The sequence below is a fragment of the Herpailurus yagouaroundi genome, unplaced genomic scaffold (assembly GCF_014898765.1).
Source record: "Herpailurus yagouaroundi ecotype Mexico unplaced genomic scaffold, PumYag 67793, whole genome shotgun sequence".
Lineage (NCBI taxonomy): Eukaryota > Metazoa > Chordata > Mammalia > Carnivora > Felidae > Herpailurus > Herpailurus yagouaroundi.
The window spans coordinates 26,163,340-26,184,165 of NW_024420586.1; the positions used below are offsets into that span (position 1 = coordinate 26,163,340).

The 20,826-nt window shown below is 41.8% G+C and overlaps 1 protein-coding gene across 2 annotated transcripts in view; it reads right to left on the reverse strand.

The window, feature by feature from the left end:
• Positions 1-11,614: 11,614 nt before the first annotated feature.
• The window catches only part of AKAP4 (A-kinase anchoring protein 4), a 10,777-nt gene continuing 1,565 nt past the window's right edge, over positions 11,615-20,826 (reverse strand). For both annotated transcript variants that reach the window (XM_040468892.1, XM_040468891.1), the window contains exons 2-6: positions 19,332-19,427; positions 18,254-18,304; positions 17,588-17,689; positions 12,959-15,094; positions 11,615-11,962 (exon numbers count right to left, since the gene is read on the reverse strand). In XM_040468892.1, the coding sequence (XP_040324826.1) occupies positions 11,807-11,962; positions 12,959-15,094; positions 17,588-17,689; positions 18,254-18,304; positions 19,332-19,427 (2,541 nt within the window). In that variant the 3' untranslated portion in view covers positions 11,615-11,806. The remainder of the gene's footprint in view (positions 11,963-12,958; positions 15,095-17,587; positions 17,690-18,253; positions 18,305-19,331; positions 19,428-20,826) is intronic.

Sequence of the window (20,826 nt, forward strand, 5' to 3'; positions counted from 1 at the left end):
AATGTGTAGATAGCTTTGGGTAGTATTGACATTTTGACAATATTTATTCTTCCAATCCATGAGCAGGGAATGTCTTTCCATTTCTTTATATCTTCTTCAATTACCTTCATAAGCTTTCTATAGTTTTCAGCATACAGATCTTTTACATCTTTGGTTAGATTTATCCCTAGGTATTTTATGCTTCTTGGTGCAATTGTGAATGGGATCAGTTTCTTTATTTGTCTTTCTGTTGCTTCATTGTTAGTGTATAAGAATGCAACTGATTTCTGTACATTGATTTTGTATCCTGCAACTTTGCTGAATTCATGTATCAGTTCTAGCAGACTTTTGGTGGAGTCTATCGGATTTTCCATGTATAATACCATGTCATCTGCAAAAAGCGAAAGCTTGATTTCATCCTTGCCAATTTTGATGCCTTTGATTTCCTTTTGTTGTCTGATTGCTGATGCTAGCACTTCTAACACTATGTGAAACAACATCAGTGAGAGTGGGCATCCGTGTCGTGTTCCTGATCTCAGGGACAAAGCTCTCAGTTTTTCCCCATTGAGGATGATGTTAGCTGTGGGCTTTTCATAAATGGCTTTTATGATCTTTAAGTATGTTCCTCCTATCCCGACTTTTTCAAGGGTTTTTATTAAGAAATGGTGCTGGATTTTGTCAAAGGCCTTTTCTGCATCGATTGACAGGATCATAAGGTTCTTATCTTTTCTTTTATTAATGTGATGTATCACGTTGATGGATTTGTGAATGTTGAACCAGCCCTGCATCCCAGGAATGAATCCCACTTGATCGTGGTGAATAATTCTTTTTATATGCTGTTGAATTCGATTTGCTAGTATCTTATTGAGAATTTTTGCATCCATATTCATCAGCGATATTGGCCTGTAGTTCCCTTTTTTTACTGGGTCTCTGTCTGGTTTAGGAATCAAAGTAATACTGGCTTCATAGAATGAGTCTGGAAGTTTTCCTTCCCTTTCTTTTTCTTGGAATAGCTTGAGAAGGATAGGTATTATCTCTGCTTGAAACGTCTGGTAGAACTCCCCTGGGAAGCCATCTGGTCCTGGACTCTTATTTGTTGGGAGATTTTTGATAACCGATTCAATTTCTTCGCTGGTGATGGGTCTGTTCAAGCTTTCTATTTCCTCCTGATTGAGTTTTGGAAGAGTGTGGGTGTTTAGGAATTTGTCCATTTCTTCCAGGTTGTCCAGTCTGTTGGCATATAATTTTTCATAGTATTCCCTGATAATTGTTTGTATCTCTGATGGATTGGTTGTAATAATTCCATTTTCATTCATGATTTTATCTATTTGGGTCATCTCCCTTTTCTTTTTGAGAAGCCTGGCTCGAGGTTTGTCAATTTTGTTTATTTTTTCAAAAACCCAACTCTTGGTTTCGTTGATCTGCTCTACAGTTTTTTTAGATTCTATATTGTTTATTTCTGCTCTGATCTTTATTATTTCGCTTCTTCTTCTGGATTTAGGCTGTCTTTGCTGTTCTGCTTCTATTTCCTTTAGGTGTGCGGTTAGATTTTGTATTTGGGATTTTTTTCTTTCTTGAGATAGGCCTGGATTGCAATGTATTTTCCTCTCAGGACTGCCTTCGCTGCATCCCTACGCGTTTGGATTGTTGTATTTTCATTTTCATTTGTTTCCATATATTTTTTAATTTCTTCTCTAATTGCCTGGTTGACCCACTCATTATTTTTTTTTTAATTTTTTTTCAACGTTTATTTATTTTTGGGACAGAGAGAGACAGAGCATGAATGGGGGAGGGGCAGAGAGAGAGGGAGACACAGAATCGGAAACAGGCTCCAGGCTCTGAGCCATTAGCCCAGAGCCCGACGCGGGGCTCGAACTCACGGACCGCGAGATCGTGACCTGGCTGAAGTCGGACGCTTAACCGACTGCGCCACCCAGGCGCCCCGACCCACTCATTATTTAGTAGGGTGTTCTTTAACCTCCATGCTTTTGGAGGTTTTCCAGACTTTTTCCTGTGGTTGATTTCAAGCTTCATAGCATTGTGGTCTGAAAGTATGCATGGTATGATTTCAATTCTTGTATACTTATGAAGGGCTGTTTTGTGACCCAGTATATGATCTATCTTGGAGAATGTTCCACGTGCACTCGAGAAGAAAGTATATTCTGTTGCTTTGGGATGCAGAGTTCTTTTTTTTTTTTTAATAAATTTTTTTTTTCAACGTTTTTTATTTATTTTTGGGACAGAGAGAGACAGAGCATGAACGGGGGAGGCGCAGAGAGAGAGGGAGACACAGAATTGGAAACAGGCTCCAGGCTCCGAGCCATCAGCCCAGAGCCTGACGCGGGGCTCGAACTCACGGACCGCGAGATCGTGACCTGGCTGAAGTTGGACGCTTAACCGACTGTGCCACCCAGGCGCCCCAGGGATGCAGAGTTCTAAATAGATCTGTCAAGTCCATCTGATCCAACGTACCATTCAGGGCCCTTGTTTCTTTACTGACCATGTGTCTAGATGATCTATCCATGTCTGTAAGTGGAGTGTTAAAGTCCCCTGCAATTACCACATTCTTATCAATAAGGTTGCTTATGTTTATGAGTAATTGTTTTATGTATTTGGGGGCTCCGGTATTCGGCGCATAGACATTTATAATTGTTAGCTCTTCCTGATGGATAGACCCTGTCACTATTATATAATGTCCTTCTTCATCTCTTGTTACAGCTTTAATTGAAAGTCTAGTTTGTCTGATATAAGTATGGCTACTCCAGCTTTCTTTTGGCTTCCAGTAGCATGATAAATAGTTCTCCATCCTCTCACTGAATCTAAAGGTGTCCTCAGGTCTAAAATGAGTCTCTTGTAGACAGCAAATAGATGGGTCTTCTTTTTTATCCATTTTGATACCCTATGTCTTTTGGTTGGCGCATTTAATCCATTTACGTTCAGTGTTATTATAGAAAGATACGGGTTTAGAGTCATTGTGATGTGTCTATGTTTTATGCTTGTAGCGATATCTCTGGTACTTTGTCTCACAGGATTCCCCTTAGGATCTCTTGTAGGGCTGGTTTAGTGGTGATGAATTCCTTCAGTTTTTGTTTGTTTGGGAAGACCTTTATCTCTCCTTCTATTCTAAATGACAGACTTGCTGGATAAAGGATTCTCGGCTGCATATTTTTTCTGTTTAGCACATTGAAGATCTCGTGCCATGCCTTTCTGGCCTGCCAAGTTTCAAAAGAGAGATCAGTCACGAGTCTTAGAGGTCTCCCTTTATATGTGAGGGCACGGTTACCCCTTGCTGCTTTCAGAATTTTCTCTTTCTCCTTGTATTTTGCCAGTTTCACTATGCTATGTCGTGCAGAAGATCGATTCAAGTTACGTCTGAAGGGAGTTCTCTGTGCCCCTTGGATTTCAATGCCTTTTTCCTTCCCCACTTCAGGGAAGTTCTCAGCTATGATTTCTTCAAGTATCCCTTCAGCACCTTTCCCTCTCTCTTCCTCCTCTGGGATACCAATTATGTGTATATTATTTCTTTTTAGTGTATCACTTAGTTCTCTAATTTTCCCCTCATACTCCTGGATTTTTTTATCTCTTTTTTTCTCAGCTTCCTCTTTTTCCATAACTTTATCTTCTAGTTCACCTGTTCTATCCTCTGCCTCTTCAATCCGAGCTGTCGTCGTTTCCATTTTATTTTGCATCTCGTTTAAAGCGTTTTTCAGCTCCTCCTGACTATTCCTTAGTCCTCTGATCTCTGTAGCAAGAGATTCTCTGCTGTCCTCTATACTGTTTTCAAGCCCAGTGATTAATTTTATGACTATTATTCTAAATTCACTTTCTGTTATATTATTTAAATCCTTTTGGATCAGTTCATTAGCTGTTGTTATTTCCTGGAGATTCTTTTGAGGGGAATTCTTCCGTTTGGTCATTTTGGACGGTCCCTGGAGTGGTGCAGACCTGCAGGGCACTTTCCCTGTGCTGTGGTGTATAACTGGAGTTGGTGGGCGGGGCCGCAGTCCGACCTGATGTCTGCCCCCAGCCCACCGCTGGGGCCACAGTCAGACTGGTGTGTGCCTTCTCTTCCCCTCTCCTAGGGGCGGGATTCACTGTGGGGTGGCGTGGCCCGTCTGGGCTACTTGCACACTGCCAGGCTTGTGATGCTGGGGATCTGGCGTATTAGCTGGGGTGGGTAGGCAAGGTGCACGGGGGCAGGAGGGGCAGGCTTAGCTCACTTCTCCTTAGGTGATCCACTTCAGGAGGGGCCCTGTGGCAGCCGGAGGGAATCAGACCCGCTGCCGGAGGGGTGGCTCCGCAGAAGCACAGCGTTGGGCGTTTGCGTGGAGCAAGCAAGTTCCCTGGCAAGAACTGGTTCCCTTTGGGATTTTGGCTGGGGATGGGCGAGGGAGATGGAGCTGGTGAGCACCTTTGTTCCCCACCAAACTGAGCTCTGTCGTCCGGGGGCTCAGCAGCTCTCCCTCCCTTTGTCCTCCAGCCTTCCCGCTTTCTGAGCAGAGCTGTTCACTTATGACCTCCCAGATGCTAAGTCGCGCTTGCTGTCGGAACACACTCCGCCCGGCCCCTCCGTTTTTGCCAGCCAGACTCGGGGGCTCTGCTTGGCCGGCGAGCCGCCCCTCCGCCCCGGCTCCCTCCCGCCAGTCCATGGAGCGCGCACCGCCTCTCTGCCCTTCCTACCGTCTTCCGTGGGCCTCTAGTCAGTGCTTGGCCCCGGAGACTCCGTTCTGCTAATCCTCTGGCAGTTTTCTTGGTTATTTAGGCAGGTGTAGGTGGAATCTAAGTGATCAGCAGGACACGTGGTGAGCCCAGCGTCCTCCTATGCCACCATCTTCCTCGAACTCCCGAGTCCAAAATTTTAAATATGATGCATAAGGCCATTCACACTCTGATGCCAGTTGACTTTTCTAGCTTTGTCACCCATGAATTCCCTTTTGCAGAGTCTACACTCCAGCTACTGTATGTCTCTCAACGTTCCTAAACATGTCATGCTTTATTCATCTCTGAACTTTTGCACATATATGGCCACCCACCACCCGCTTAAATCAAGCATAGTATTTCAGAGTACAGACTCCAGAATCCTGCTGCCAGCACTTAATCCCTGGTATGGGCAAGTTTCTGATCCTCTCTGCCTTTGTTTCTTCAGTTGAAAAATGGGCGACCAATAGGGGTGCAGCAAGGATCAAGTGGGAGGCCTGGCACAAAGTGAGCCCATAGTACATGTTAGTTATTATTCAACAAACATTGATTAGCTGGCTGCCCAGTAGGTGGGAGGCCCTTTATATCCAACTGCTTCATGCTACTTACAGTGTAGAGGGAAGGGAGATATAGAAATAGGACATTGTCTACAGTGTGATCAAAGCAAGGATAGAGCTGTTTGAGCCGGAAGGAGCAACTTGTGGGTTCCCTCACTTCCACCTTTTCCTCAGCCAGATTCACCTCAGATTTATTACCTCAAATTCAATTTTTAGCCAGACCCTGAGGTTCTAGGAAGCTAGGAAAAAGTAGAGAATTTCCAACCTAGGGCTGGTATTCAGACTTTAGGCACTGGTATAGAGCTACTGGCTGTTAAAATGTTGAAATACTTTGATACTGATTGGCAAGCGCCCTGAGTTCCCCCAAGTGGTCCTTAACCTCTCTCCGCCCCCCCCACCCCGTGCCTTGTGTAGTTTGGCTCTCAGGAGCACTGATTGGATACCATCAGGGGCTGCCCTTGTTCCCTGCCAGAGCTCACATGTGCTAGCTTGTCTGGCATTGTTCTTTGGCTCTGGTTGCCCAGCCAATGGTAGAGGCCCTGGGCACCATGAGCAAATGTGAATTACCATGTTGCTCCACGAGGATGCATTTTAAGTACCACCTCTGCTTGCACTTGGGGATATGGCCTGCTCCATGAGTCCCAGGAGCTGTCCCAGCTGCCTGCTGCCTTGGGGTAGTTTTTGGCCTTCGGGGCAGGCCGTGGCCTATGCCTACAATGACCTTTGGAAACCTGTGCCTATCCTCCAGCCTGGATTCCTTCCAGGCAACCATCCACATCACTCCAGAGGTTCCTGTTGCCTCTGAGACATGCCTACTCAACTCTATCAGTATCATCTGCACTGTGCCAGGTCTTATCCTGACATGACATTATGGACAAAGTCTGGGAAGCAGTACAAAATGGAACTTTCAAATCCAGGACTATCTGTGTTTGAATCCCAACTCTACTACTTCCTAATTGTGTGAATTTGAGCAAGTTACTCTGCCTCTCTGGGCCTCAATTGCCTCATCTGCAAAATGGGATACTAATAGTACCTACCTCGGAGGGTTGCTGGGAGGAATAGAGGACATAGTAGTGGAAAGCACTTAAAAGAATGCCTGACACATAGTAAAAGCTCAGGAAAAATTATTATTTTTTAATTTAATTAAAAATTAAATTAATTTAATTAATCTTATTTTAATTAGTCTTTTGCTTTGAATATTTAATGGGCACCATTAGGCATATTTTCAGACATTTTTACCTTGTTTTCTTCTTTGATCGGCACAATACCTCCAGAGAAGTAGATACGAAAGGTATTGATCAGCATCCCGATTTTTAAGGTGAGAAAACTGACGCTTGGCTATATCAAGGGATTAAGTGATATTAAATGGCCGTGGTAAATGATGAATTCTCTGACTCCCCATTTAATGTTATCTTTTCTGACCAGGGAAAACCGAAGTAGGTGGATCACTATTCATTCAATAAACATTTATTGAATGGCTACTATGTATCAGGCACTGTGCTGGGTACTGAGGATATAATAGTGAACAAGACAGTTCCCTGTGCTCCTGGGAAAAGTGGGAAAAGATAGTTAATAAGTGAGTACATAATAACACAAAGGATGCAACATTAATAAGCAAGTACATAATAACACAAAGGATGCATCAGTTTGGGTGATGAAAATAATGCAGGGTGATGTGATAAAGAGTAACTGTAGGAGATAGGGTGGTGAAGGAAGGCTTTTCTGAGGACGGGACTTTCTTAACACAGAGGGGCTGACCTTGAAACCTTCTCACCTTGAATACATAACTGGGATCTGGGAGGAAAATTCTCCTAAAAAGGGAGCTTCCAAGGCCTGCTCAGACATGGGGGGACACCACAGACAAGTGGAAGGAGCAGGAGGGAGGGCTGGAAGTTAACGGTGACTCAGCCCAAAGTCAGAAAGACTTACTAAACGGGAGACTTTCTGGGGGCTCCTGGGTGGCTCAGTTGGTTAAATGTTAGACATCGGCTCAGGTCATGATCTCATGGCTTGTGAGTTTGAGCCCCACATCAGGCTGTCTGCTGTCAGCACAGAACCTACTATGGAGCCTCTGTCCCTCATTATCTCTGCCCTTTCCCGGCTTGTGCTCTCTCTCTCTAAATAATAAAACATTAAAAAAATAAATTGGAGACTTTCTGGAAAGAGGCAGAAGAGCAGTAATCTTGTGAACATTGGAAGGGGATGTTCTCCTTATAGGTATGACATTTAAATATATTTAAAAATAAAGTTTATTGAAATATAATTTAGATAAAATAACATTCACTAGCTTTAAGTGATGAGTCTTGAGAAATGTATGCACATACCCATGTTAAACATCTTTCCTATCAAGGTATACAGTTAACATTTCCATAACCCTAAAATGTTTTCTTGTGATCCTTTTCAGTCAGTTCTGGTCAGGTATTTACAAAGGTCCCTCAGTTTGGGTTTATCTGATGGTTTCTCATGAGTAGACTGGGGTTAGGGGTTTTTGGCAAGAATGGCACAGAGTTATGCATCCTTCTCATGACATCTTATCAGGAGGTACACGATATCAATATATCTTTACTGATGATGTCAACTTTGATCACCTAATTAAGGTGTCACTGATAGCCTCATCTGTTGTAAAGTTACGATTTTTGCCTTTGTAATAAATAAATATCTTGGGAGAGGTGCTTTGAGACTATCCCATGAAGATTTAAATTGGCCTTATAGGAGACTTATATGTTGAATTAAAGAGTGATGCTTTATTTAGTTTTTTTTACTAGTCAGGAGCATGGTCTATTTTCCTATTTATCTGTTTTCCATTAGTTTTTATCATTCATGTTTTATAGTTTTTTAGTAAACATGGACTCTGAGAGTGTGATAGAATGGAAACATTGTATTTTACATGAGGCAAGCCTGGATTTGAATCCCAACTCTCCCACTTACTGGTCGTATGGCCTAGAAGGAGGGCTTTAAACCTGAGTCCCTAATTTCTCATCTGTAAAAACGTCTAATAAGAAACTGTCTTATGAGGTGTTTGAACGAATTAAAGCACTAGGCCTGTCTGGCAGTCAGTAAGTGCTCTGTAAATGTCATTTCTTGCCTTCCTTAATTACCAAGTGTTTAATATTATTGTCATGGTGGCAATTAGACTCTCCCCTTTTCGGCTGGGTGGCTCTAGGATATAGAAATTTGACAGATTCTTTCAGATTTTTTTTCATGTTCTGACAACACAGACACTTTATTGCTGGGGAACATGTCTCTAAGTGCCGGGGAGAAAGCAGCTGGAATTATTTTAGTTGATAGCAGATGCTTACAACTCACAAGTATCTTTTATCCTATACCTTTGCAAAACTCATTCATTACCTCTGGTATTTGGGAATATGCTTTTCATGGATGAATAAATATATCTTATGGAGAAGTGGCATTTTTATTTCTCCCTCTCTTATATTTGTACTTTTTACTTATTTTTCTTCCTTCATTATAGAACTATTTTATAGAATTTTAACAGGGAAAATCTTATGTGATTCCTGTCTTTAACCAGAATTAAAATAATACGAGCTTTTGTTTGCAACAATGTACTCTCAGGTTAAGCAAGGGAGAAAACCCCGAAACACCCCTCTCCTCACCCCTGAATTTTTTAAGGTTTAAGTGAAACTTTGTTTTCTTTGTTTAGTACTCCTTGATCCAAATTTTATTTCTCTTTTCCCAAACTCGTTTGATCTGCTGTTTGTTCTCTTCCTGAGTTTTAAAGCAGGGACTTAATTCCTTGTTGCTTTTTTGTACTGATAAGGGTTTTGGGGCAATACATTCTCTATTGCCTTGGAAATCTCCCAGGAAGTGTTATTCCTGTAAAGTCAGTCTTACCAATTTTTCCTTTTACCTCATGCTCCATTATCATTTGGCATGGCACTGTTACTGATCCTCCCTGTTAGAATTTTTGATATTTTGTTCAGCATGGATTTGGGGGTCATTAATTTCAATTTTTCAAAATAGTGCATTAAAACATTTATTTTGATTACTGAGATTTTGGTTTCCCCCTTAAATTTTGTCCCTGAGGCAAGTGCCTCGCTCACCTCACCTCAGCCTAGTCTTGGCCCTGCTATAACTTTCGGGATGATGTTTGCTCACAACTTCCATTTGAAATGAAGCCCTGATGTTCAGATACACTACAACTGTCAGATATTTCAAGCCAGTTCATCACTCACCAGGAGATGCTCAGGTAATCCTCTTTCTGCTTCTATCATCCCTTTACTACTACATGTGGGGCTCTCTACTCAGCCAAAGTCCTTGTCTATTTTCAACTGCTGCCATTGAGCATGGCCACATTGCCAATAGGGTGCCTGGGATCACTTCTCCATTTAGAGGTGAAAGGCCAGGGCCTCACCCTCCAGGAATAAATCCCAAGGACTGTTGAGCTCCTCCAGACCCTTGTCAGGGCCCTCTGTGGTCCAAAGCATTTCTTTCTGCTGGAGTCTGTCAGCTCTGGCAAAAATCAAGTTTCCTCACCCTAATCTTACCTCATCCACACAAGTTTCCTTGAGATATTATGGAAGAGAAACACTTTCTTAGAATCCTCAAATGTCAGAACTGGAAGGGTCCTTAGAGACTGTTTGCCCCAACTCCCCTCATTTAGCAGAACATATAACTTCCTTTGCTCTATTTCCATGTTCCAAGGAATCCCCAAGGCCGGCTCATAATAAAAATCAGGAGCAAGTCAAGAGCCAAGCTAATCAAGGAAGTAAACTACTATAGGACCCAGCTGTGCTCAAGGAGGATTGAGTCATCAGAAATCCAGCCCTGGTCCCAGGATTTGTTTATTAAGGATTTTCTTCAAGGAGAAGGAGAAGGATCTGTGGTAGCTCAACTCCAAAGCTTTTTCATGGGGCGGGTGTGACTGGAAAAGGTTTTATTAGCTTTCATATGAATTGGGGAGTTTCAAAAGTCCTGCTTTGAAGAGGCTTGCCTTTACTTCTAACCTGTCCAGACACTGTGGAGAAGTTGGCAATGTTTGTCTCTGTGCCTCTTACCTCCCCCAAAAAGTGCCTCTGTGGGTCTCTCTGAAAGCAGAGAACCTTGCTTTCAGTTTGAAAGCATATCAATAGCACTTGAAACTGTGTTAGATGGGCTTTGCAGGGTACAGCTTCCTTCATATAGCTACACTTGTAACAAGATTCTCCTGTGCAAAGCATCTTCCCATCCATTTCTCTACTTGAACCTCTAAACAGTGAAGGTAATTTTTAGCTATACTTTACAGATAAACAAGCTGGGTCTAGGTGACTCTATAAAGCCATGTGACTAGTAAGAGGCAAAAGTATTGACTTCTGAATCCAGAAGGATGTCACATCCTGCACTTGTAAGTAAGCCACAGCATCTCAAAGGCACCAGAGTGTGCCACAGCAAACTAGCTAACAGGGGACCACAGAGCCGAAACCCCTGTCTTGATCTTACTTGTAATGAATTCTAGCATTATGACTGACCTCTGAGAAGCATGCAACCAATCTGAGGATTTAGTGCTGGTCTCAAAAGAGACGTTGGGATTCACATAGGGTGGCTATGAATTTACCATCCTGTAGCTTTATTCTCAGAAAGATTTTCTCTCAGACTGATGGAAGACCAGGAAATCTCATCAATTGAAGTAAATGACTTCTAAGAAAGCTTTATTCACATGTAGGGGAGGATTAGATCCCATTGTAGTTCTGGATAGTATCTATCCATGTACAGTAAACAGTGAGGGTGTGTGTGAGGCAAGGGGGAGCAATGTCCATGGGTAATATACTTTCTTTTTTCAGTTAGATTTCATGTAAGATAGCCCATCTTCAAAATCTTAACAAAACCCAAGAAGGTTGCATCCTTGGGATTAGAAGAGGAATTATCAAGTTAGGTATGAAATTCTGAGAGAGGGGCGCCTGGGTGGCGCAGTCGGTTAAGCGTCCGACTTCAGCCAGGTCACGATCTCGCGGTCCGTGAGTTCGAGCCCCGCGTCGGGCTCTGGGCTGATGGCTCAGAGCCTGGAGCCTGTTTCCGATTCTGTGTCTCCCTCTCTCTCTGCCCCTCCCCCGTTCATGCTCTGTCTCTCTCTGTCGCAAAAATAAATAAACGTTGGAAAAAAAAATTAAAAAAAAAAAAAAAAAGAAATTCTGAGAGAAATAGGGAGACCACAGGTGAGGAAACTCTAAAGAGATTGTATATGAGATTTGGACAAACCAGATTACTTGGGGACTTGGGACATATGTTATAGCCCTGTGTCTTGGGTGCTCAGAAAAGAAGCCAGGGTGAGATCTGGACACATGTCCAACACTGTATCACCAGGTCCTTGGAATTAAACCCATTCTACTACCTTGCATCAGGTCTATCTGATCAAGAAAACAATTACACTTTTTTTTTTAATTTTTTTTATTCATGTTATTGCCCAGCTTTTGGACACCCTGTATTTGCACAGTCCAACTGCTCATATGTATTAGGAAATACAATCATGTCGTGTGCAGTTCACTGGCCTGATGGTGGGGATGTTCAGGCTGGGATGGAATGCTGCTAGGGGAGGAATGCTGCTAGGGGAGTAAAGGAGAGGAGTCAAAGGAGTTGTTAGCTCACAGGTTAGTGAGCAACCAGTCTAGCAGTTGTTTCTTAGCCATGTTTCCTATGGCTTCATCCAGTTGTCGTTCCTTGGCAAACTTCATGACCTCGTGAAGAAGATCTCCTACACTGTACCCCTTCTCTGCTGCCTTAGCTGAAACTTCGGGGAGCTGTGGAGAGAGCAGAGGTAGCTTGAGTCACGTGATGTTTTTGGAGAAGGGACCTAGATGGATAAAGTGAGCCATGATTCTAGGATTAAAGTCTGACACAGATGCAGGACTGGAGGCTTCTGACATGGCTTTCCTTTTACCTCAGCCCTCTTCTAATGACATAGATCAAAATGCCACAGGACTTTCTTTTTGAGCTTCAGAAAACAAACTCTGGAATCAATTGTGTTCACCAAATACTTCTGATAGGTGCTAGATCCTTCAATTAGTCTGTGATGATTGCTAGGTCAGTGTTAGGGGTTGCCATTCCCCAGCTTCCCTGAAAAAGTATGTGATTGGAAGTAGAGACAATCTCCTGGTCTTGGACTGAAAATAATTTTGGTTCAGTGTTTTATTTCTCTTGAGCCCATCTAATGTAGGAAACACAGCTGTGAGATGTGTGTGTGTGTGTGTGTGTGAGAGAGAGAGAGAGAGAGAGGAGAGAGAAACAGTATGTGTATGAATGCTGGCTTCTGTGAGACTGGAAGGCAAGACCAAGACTACGATGAAGTAAGTGAGGTGCCTAGGACAAAAAATTTAAGGAGGCAAGTACTCTTGGGACAAATGCAGGACCTGTGAGTTTGGGAAGGAGCTCCGTAGCTCCCTTTTTCTTTTTTTTTTTCTGTCTCTAATCCTTTGAGGGCCTTCAAACTCAAAACATGACTCAAAAATTGTTCCCTGATGTGTTACCAAATAATTTGTTGAAAGGATCACTGATAAAATGAGCTAATTTTACTCTCCTCCTCTTGGTAGAAGTGCACAGGCCTTGAGATATCCTGAGCCCCACTTAATGATTCACCACTTCTGTCTTTTTACAAAATGAAAGTAATTCATGAAGTGCACAGTAAAGAACAGGCTTGGAAAAAAATTGGGCTGCTCTTGGGTTCTAAGTACAATGCTGCCTCCCTGCCCCTGCCAATCCCAACCCTCTTTTCTTCTTGTGTCTGTTGCATTGCTTACCTTCTCCAGTTGTCCATCATCATCTCCCATGAAGTACAACATGGGCACGTTAAGTTGGGAGGCTGCGATCCACTGCAGGACAGCCTGGAGCTGTTTCTGCAAGTTACTGGTTGAGCACTGATTATTAACTATGACTTCAGGCCCAGTTGAGTGTTGATGGGTCTGTGGCATCGCACCATCATGACTATATCTGGAGCCACCAACCTGGTAATTGGGGTTGTTTGCCAAGGCTGCTTGTTCTTCCAACTCAGCAAGGGCTGCCCTGTTATTACTATACTTAGCCATGATAAGGCACAACTTCATCACAGATTCTACCAGTTGATCTATAAATTGGTGGTTCACTTGCTTTATGCCAGTGGTAGAGTCAAGTTCTTGATTGTCCTGGTATTTTTCTTCCTGTCTGTCAGGTTTCTTGGACCTGGAAACGGCTTTGCTTGTTCTGGGCTCAGAATGCTTGTTCTCACCTTCACATGGGTCATCACAGTTGAAGGGGCTCTCACTAAGCAGTTTCTGGATCAGCGTTAGAACAATGTTTGACATATCGAGCTTCTGGGAGTCCAGCTGTTGATTTTCCTTTACAGAGGTGGATGGTCCAGGAGCTTCATGAGATTCTAGACGTTTCATTGAAAGTGCCTTGGCACTTTGGCCACTTGCACACTTTTCATATTGGGCATTCTGAGTCATATAGCCCATGGTGGAACTAGGACACTCATCTTCTAATGCATCTTTGCCTTTGGCCTGCTGGGTCAGATGGTACTGGATCAACATAAGGGCAGACACAATCAGGTCCTTTGCCAGCGAATCTGTGGAAGGGCTGATCTTTTCGCTCTTCTCCTCCATATTGGCACATGCTTTGCCAGGCATCTTGCCTTGGTTTCCTTGCTTTTGGTTCCTCATGGTCAGGCCCTCCTTGAGGGTGTGTTCACCGACTTTCTTGGCACTGGTCAATGACTTGCACTGCTCTGGTTTCATCTTGCCTTTGTCCTTACCCTTCATCTGAGCTTTCATAGCTGAGAATTCAAGACTTTGGTTTTTGCATTTGGTATCATGGGACCCAGCTTTCAAGGATGCATACGACAGACTCTGTGATTTAGTCTCCTTCTTCTCCCCAAGAAGAGCACTGACCAGATGCTTCAGCATGGCTTCCATGATATCTGCAGCATTTTGTTTTGCGTGGTTGAACAGATTCCTCTTGACCACTGAGACAAAGTCTGAGTCAGTCATCAGGACCCCAGTGATATTATGCAGGTTCTTCATGCAGGAATCAATCAAATCAGACACAATTTCCTTGGTGTGTTTTAACAACACCCTCTTCAGGACCACGCAGGCTGGAACTTGCTTCCCAGAGCTATGTATTTTCAAGGTCTTCATAACAGAGACCATCAAGTCAGATGCCACCTGATTTGCATAAACCATGAGCCCTTTGCTGATAGAATCTGCAAATTCTTTGCTGTCTCTTTGACACATCTGTTTGTCACGACCCTTGTTCTTGTTGGACAATTCACTATGCAGAAAGGTTTTCCGGCCACCTTCCCTGCACTCCTCCCCAGTGCCCCGCATTTCTTCAGAAGTCAGTTCCACAGCATCATGGGCCATTTCAGAAGCGATCTTCCTCACAGCACTTTGAGGGCTGTTTTTCCCCTTTTCCCCAGGGGATGAATAGATAGAATGATGAAGGCACTTGCTTCCACCTTCCAACTTCTCCTTGATTTCCTTATGAGCCATCTGGATTACCAGAGAAGATAGTCGGTTGACATAGAAGGAAAGGTCATCCATAGAATATTCGCCATCAGGGTAAATAACTGCCCTCTGATTGCCAGGAGATTTGGCTGGAGGAGTGGAAGGACTCTGGTTATTGGTGTTTTTGGCTGCTATAATTTCTAGACATAGCCCTTGAAGTCCGTTGGCCAAATAATCTATGTTTTGTTGGTCGGCATAGATGCTGTAGCAGTTCTCAGAGGGTAATTTGTGATTTTTGTCTTCTGTGTCTCCTACTTTGTGTTTACAGCTAGAGACTGAGGGGCTGAGTGCATGCTGGAAGCCCAAGGCATACTTCTGGAGGTCATTCAGAGGCCAATTGAGGACACTTATGGGATCAGAGGGAGCTTGTTTGAAAAGACACACAGATCCCTCCATCTAAAAAAGGAAGAACACCTATCCATAAGAGTTTGGGTAGGATACTTCTTTCACTCATTTTATTTAGAAGATATATCTTCTAAACCACACAGATTAGGGATTTGGCTTTCAGAATTTGCATGGGAACTTAACATACAATTATAACCATTAATACATGTTCAAACACAAGTGGCAGCCACAAAAGATCAGAGTATATACATTGGTACACTTAACTACACCTGAGTGTTAGCAATATATTTGCCAATTTCATCTGTGTATGTGTGCTTATCTCAATATGTGTCAAAAATGTATCCATGTATCCATTGTGTGCATATGCATATTAATATAGCAATTCATAAGTGTGAACATCTCAATAGATGTGAGAATGTGTCAGACTGTATTGTGTGTGAAGATGTGCGTGTGTATATGTGTATGTATATGTGTATGTCAGTGTACATGTTTGAGTAGGTATAAGGATGTGTTAATATGTTGACATCGATACCCACTGCCACATGTGCATGTTACTGTGTATATGTTGTACATGTGTGGGAATGTAAACATGAGAGTGTGTATGTCAGTGTATCTGAGAATATGTAAATAAGCAAGTGCCAATTTGAATGATATGCATATATTTATGATATAAATCCAGCAGCATGTATCATGCAGCCATAAATGCATTTGTGTATATTGCTGCATACATTCACATAGTAACATACACACTCATTAATATATCCATGTATAATTAATGCATACTATATTAATAGATGTGTATGTTAAAATATGACTGTGTGTGGAAATAGGTGATTGAATAATGACTATGTAGTCTGTCAATAAATTGGGTATCACTTATGCTCTATTTATATGCTAGGTCAGTGCGTGAGAGTGTGTATTAGTACACACACCCTTGCATTTGCGTTTGTGTGTGAATACATGAGTGGGGATGTTATTGCATTTGTATGGATGTGTGTATCAATGCATTCAAAGAGAGTTAGTGACTATGTATCATTTTGTTTAAGTTTGTATGGGTGTGTATCAACATGAAGTATATTTATAGGTGTGTATGCTTATACCTGAGTCTGTATGGTCACCAATGTTTTGATCAAGGGTTATGGGTGTTAATGTGTGTGAGTATATGTTTATGCATAGTGTGCATGGATATATATATATGTGGATGCTTATGTGTGTCACATGTGGGCGTGTCAAGGTATCTGACTCTGTATGACTGTATATTTTTGTGTATGTGTGTAAGTCACTGTTTATGAATAGGTCAAGTGCATAAATTTCTTAGATTAGTGCTTATGTGTGTTTGTCAATGTCACAGGTAGCCAGGCATGAGTATGTCATTGCTTGTATAAATTCATTTTTGTTAATGTATATAGATGTATGTATCAATGTATATGTCACTTTGTGTAGATTTATATGCTTGTGACTGTGTATGCCCATGTCTGGGTATGTGTATATGTATTATATACTTTTTCTACTCAGTGCTAAGTGCCATGGCCCTCTTTGCCCCTTTGATTGCTTCATCTGTCTTTTCATGGAATTCCTGGAAATGTGAGGTCATGATAAGTTCAACTTTTTGCAAATGGGCTTGATACAATCAAGGGTATCTGCCTTGTGTGTAGGAAATATGGGCTGCTCTTTTAAAAATAAACACCAGGTATAATTTATCCCTTTCTTGAGGCTCCAAAATTGAGTTGGCCACTCCCAACTGAACTCAAAACTATTTAGAGAATATTTTGTAACTGGCTTTTCCTTCCTTAGGGGTTACACTCATCATTCAAAAGGTGCCTGGGGCCAGAAATGATGTTTCTCATTATAACATGAGCCTAGGAACATAGAACAAGAAATATTTGACTGTTTTGCACTAAAGCCAAATATCCTGTGCCAATACCAGCCGCTCTGAGCTTGTAGGACTGTGGGGATGACTTGTCATGTACTCTAATGCCTACCCCAAACCAGAGGCCCAACAGATATAATCCTTACACAAAAACAAAAGGATTCTATATGTGACAGGGGCATACAATTCTAATTGTTTCTAACTTTATGCTATCCAATAGCCTAGGTAATCTCTTGGACAACAGGGTAGGAACCAGGCAACTACAGTTCTTGGCTGTTGTGGATTCTCTCTGCTCCATATCCTCATTCTTCCTTCTTGGTCTTTGGGCAATGTGGGGCACACAAGTCTATTACAAGCCAGCAAACAATAATGCAAAGGATCTTGCTTATAAGCCCACATCCTAATTAGGATAAGAATAGCAAAGTTATGTTTGGAGTACGTACCTGAAATCAGGAAAGGGCATCATGAGCCTTTGTGATTAGTGCCATTGTTAGATACCTGAGCATTGAACTTACCGTTACTCTGAACTTAGGACTGTGTTCTCTAGAATGTCATAGTATTCAAATTTATGGGCATGTTTGACAATAATTCTCTTACTATCTGTGAACCAGAGTCCTCAGACTCAGCATTCAGGTCTAAGAATTAGAAAGGGTGAGCTCAGAGACTAAGTATACCTTAGACTGGTCTTGCTTCTCAGTATCCTTGATGACAATAATCTCTTTTTCTTCTAGATTCCCCAGGTTTAAGTCACCTTCTGAACTGGAACCAGCAGTATCCTATGGAATTAAGGGATAAGATTTTTATGAACAGTTGGTTTTTGAGACTTCTCTAGGCTGCCCTCCTAGGCTACCACTTCAAAGTATGAATGTTATGTCTCCTATTATGCTTTTCTTTCTGAAGGAGAGGTAGGACTGTAGTGCTCTCTAGTCTTTGAAGAATGATAAAGTTCCCTCCACAAATTACTACTCCTCTTTCCCAAGCCCCACAGAAGGTATTCACAAAGCTGTCAGTCTCAGGAATCATATTTTGTTAATCATCAAACTTTTGGACAGGTTTTTTTTTTTTTTTAATTTCGCTTCTCTGACATGCTATTTTCCATGTGTTAATTCTTTCAGCCCTACCAACAACTTAAGTGTCTTCTAAAATGAGATTTGGTATCTAGAGTGACAGTAAATTCTGAACCAGGGATCCTGGGCTCACAAGAACAATGACCTTCCATTTGAATCTCCTCCACCTTTCCACACTCTGCTACAGCCTTTCGCTTTTCTCATGCCATGGCTGATAAAACCCACTCAGCAGTTTCCCACCCATTCCAAGGGAGGGGAGCAGAGAATACCCACCTTAGAATCTTTACCTTCCACATTCAAGGTAGACACATCGACAAAGCATATCTGTATCAAATTAGGAGGGTGAATTTAGAAAAACTCTAAAGACTGTAATTTCTTTCTGAGAGATGACAATAGCACTTACCTTATAGGATTCTTGTGAGGACTAATTAAGATACTGAATGTAAAGCTTTTAGCAGAGTGCTGGTACACAGTAAGTACTCAATAGATGTTAATATGATTATTATTAGGCAGACAGAATCTAAGCATTCCTGTAGTTCATAAATGAGAATACCTACCTGTCAGACAGAAGCCCAAAATATAATATCCACATTTATTAAGAAAACTGAGAAGAGAGGTGGCTTGCCCAACCAACACAAACTCAAAGGTGGAACTTTCACTAGAAGTTGATTCTAATTGATTCCCAGTTTACAGCACTTTCTGCTATAGTGTTCCCCAAATGTGGCATTTTTACTACTGATGATATAGAATATTTTAGGTGGTACGTAAATAGATGTTTGTATGTAATAGGTATACTTGCTGTTGTTTATTTGGAAAATACATACTAAAACATAAAACCTGTGGTATTACAGACAATAATGCTTAGGGTGATGGTAATTTTTAAATGTATTTGAATTTTAAATTCATTTTTAAAAACATAGCAGAAATATGTATTAAGTAAATAATAGTATGAGTGGTTCTGGAACAAGATAAAAAAAATGTGAAGTACTATGCAAATCACTTGAAGTTTGGGAAACAGAGCATGAAGTATTTTGCCCTCCTGAGGGAGTCCCACTTTAGTGTAACTGACTGGTAGCTAGATGACATTGTGACTTCAGAAGTGTTAGGTAATAAGGGCTGGTAACTAGGCAACCACCACTTCTCCCTCCCCCTCAGACTCCCCCCTCACCTTCCTGCCCCAGGTCCTTTACATCACTCCTGGTCCTGACTCTCCCTTTGTCCTTGTGTCATTGAGCTTGGTTGCTTGGAGACATCACAGTATCACTCTCCATTAGTCTATCCTGGGCTCCAATATATCTATATTCCTACACTGATACTTTCCACTCCTTGGTAGGGGTAATTTTATACTTACGACTTTCTGGTCCTGATCTTGCTGTCCTTTTGGGCTGTAGAGATCAACCTTGCACATGCCCCTGCGGCTATATAACCAGTCAATATCATTAGACATCTATAAAGAGAAAGGAAAGAAATCTGAATATATAACTATATAACTATATAACTATATAGCTATATAACTATATAACTATAACTATAACTATAACTATATATATATATATATATATATATATATATACTCAGCCAGTTTCTAAAAGCCATATATAACTATATAACTATCTAAGCTATTTATCTATATAACTATATATATGCTTTTAGAAACTGGCTGAGTTTGGGTAAGAATCTCTGAAGGGCTTCCTGAAACCCATCTGCATGTTTCAATTAGGTTTAGACTAGGAACTGGAAGGGTGAACAATGGGGGAAGGAACTATGAAATGTTTGAACTTGATAATCAGGATCATTTAGCACAGTCCATAGTCTCCTTTAATTTAGACTTCCCACATCAAGTATTTGGAATCATGGGCGTATCATATTAATTTGCGAGAAACAAGTCAGGAAAAATGGCAGGCTGAGAAGCAAATTTAAAGGAGGTCTAGGGACTGTAGGAATTAAATTCAATGATTTACTTCTACCCAACTCTACTAGATCTCATGTGTCTCCACTTCTGTTTACCCACTCTAGGTTACCTCAAAGAATAAAGTTCATCTCATCCTATTTAAGTGAATTTTAGCTAACTCCAGTTCAACCAGAGTCTTTTTCATTACATCAAAGAAAATGAAATTAGGTAAATAGCTGTAATACTTATTACATAGGGCCATTGGAAAAGACTAGGCTCAACACCAGTAGAGTAAATAAATAGCCCTTTTAATCAAAACAACATAGAAGATTCCAGCATAAAACAAGTTTATGAATGCTGAGAAAACTGCCTAATAGCTGTAAATATAACCAAAAGACAGATGTCTGAGGGAAGACCAGACCCTGATCCCATAGACCAAGTTTAATTTTATTTTTGAAAGAAAAAAGAATCTCTGCCAACTTCTTCCAACCCCCCAGCCCCCACCACCTCCCACCCTGGCCTGGAACTAAAAGTAAAAAAGGAAATGGCAGAGGCCACTGATTGATTTTTGCTATGTAAGACCTCAGATCTATGTTCAGGAAGACACGTTAAGAGCTCAGTAGAATTGTTTTGGTTTCTGGAGCTTGAATTTGATTTCTTTTTAAAATGTAACAGGAGAAGCCTTTTTGCCAAGTTATTAGAGAGCAGTTGAATTCCTTTTCCCCAACTCCCTTAAAAACTTAGACCCTTTTAACCTCTACCTCCCTCCCCTCCCTCTCTTTACTCTTCTTCCCCCCTCCCTTCTTCCTTTCTCTCCCTCCTTCCCTACTTATCTTCCTCTCTCTCTCCATCCTTCCCTCCCTCCCCCCTGCCCTCCTCTCTCCTCCTTCCTTCCCCTCCCTTCCTTCCCCTCTTCTCTCCTTCCCTCCCCTCCTCTCTCCTTCCCTCCCCTCCT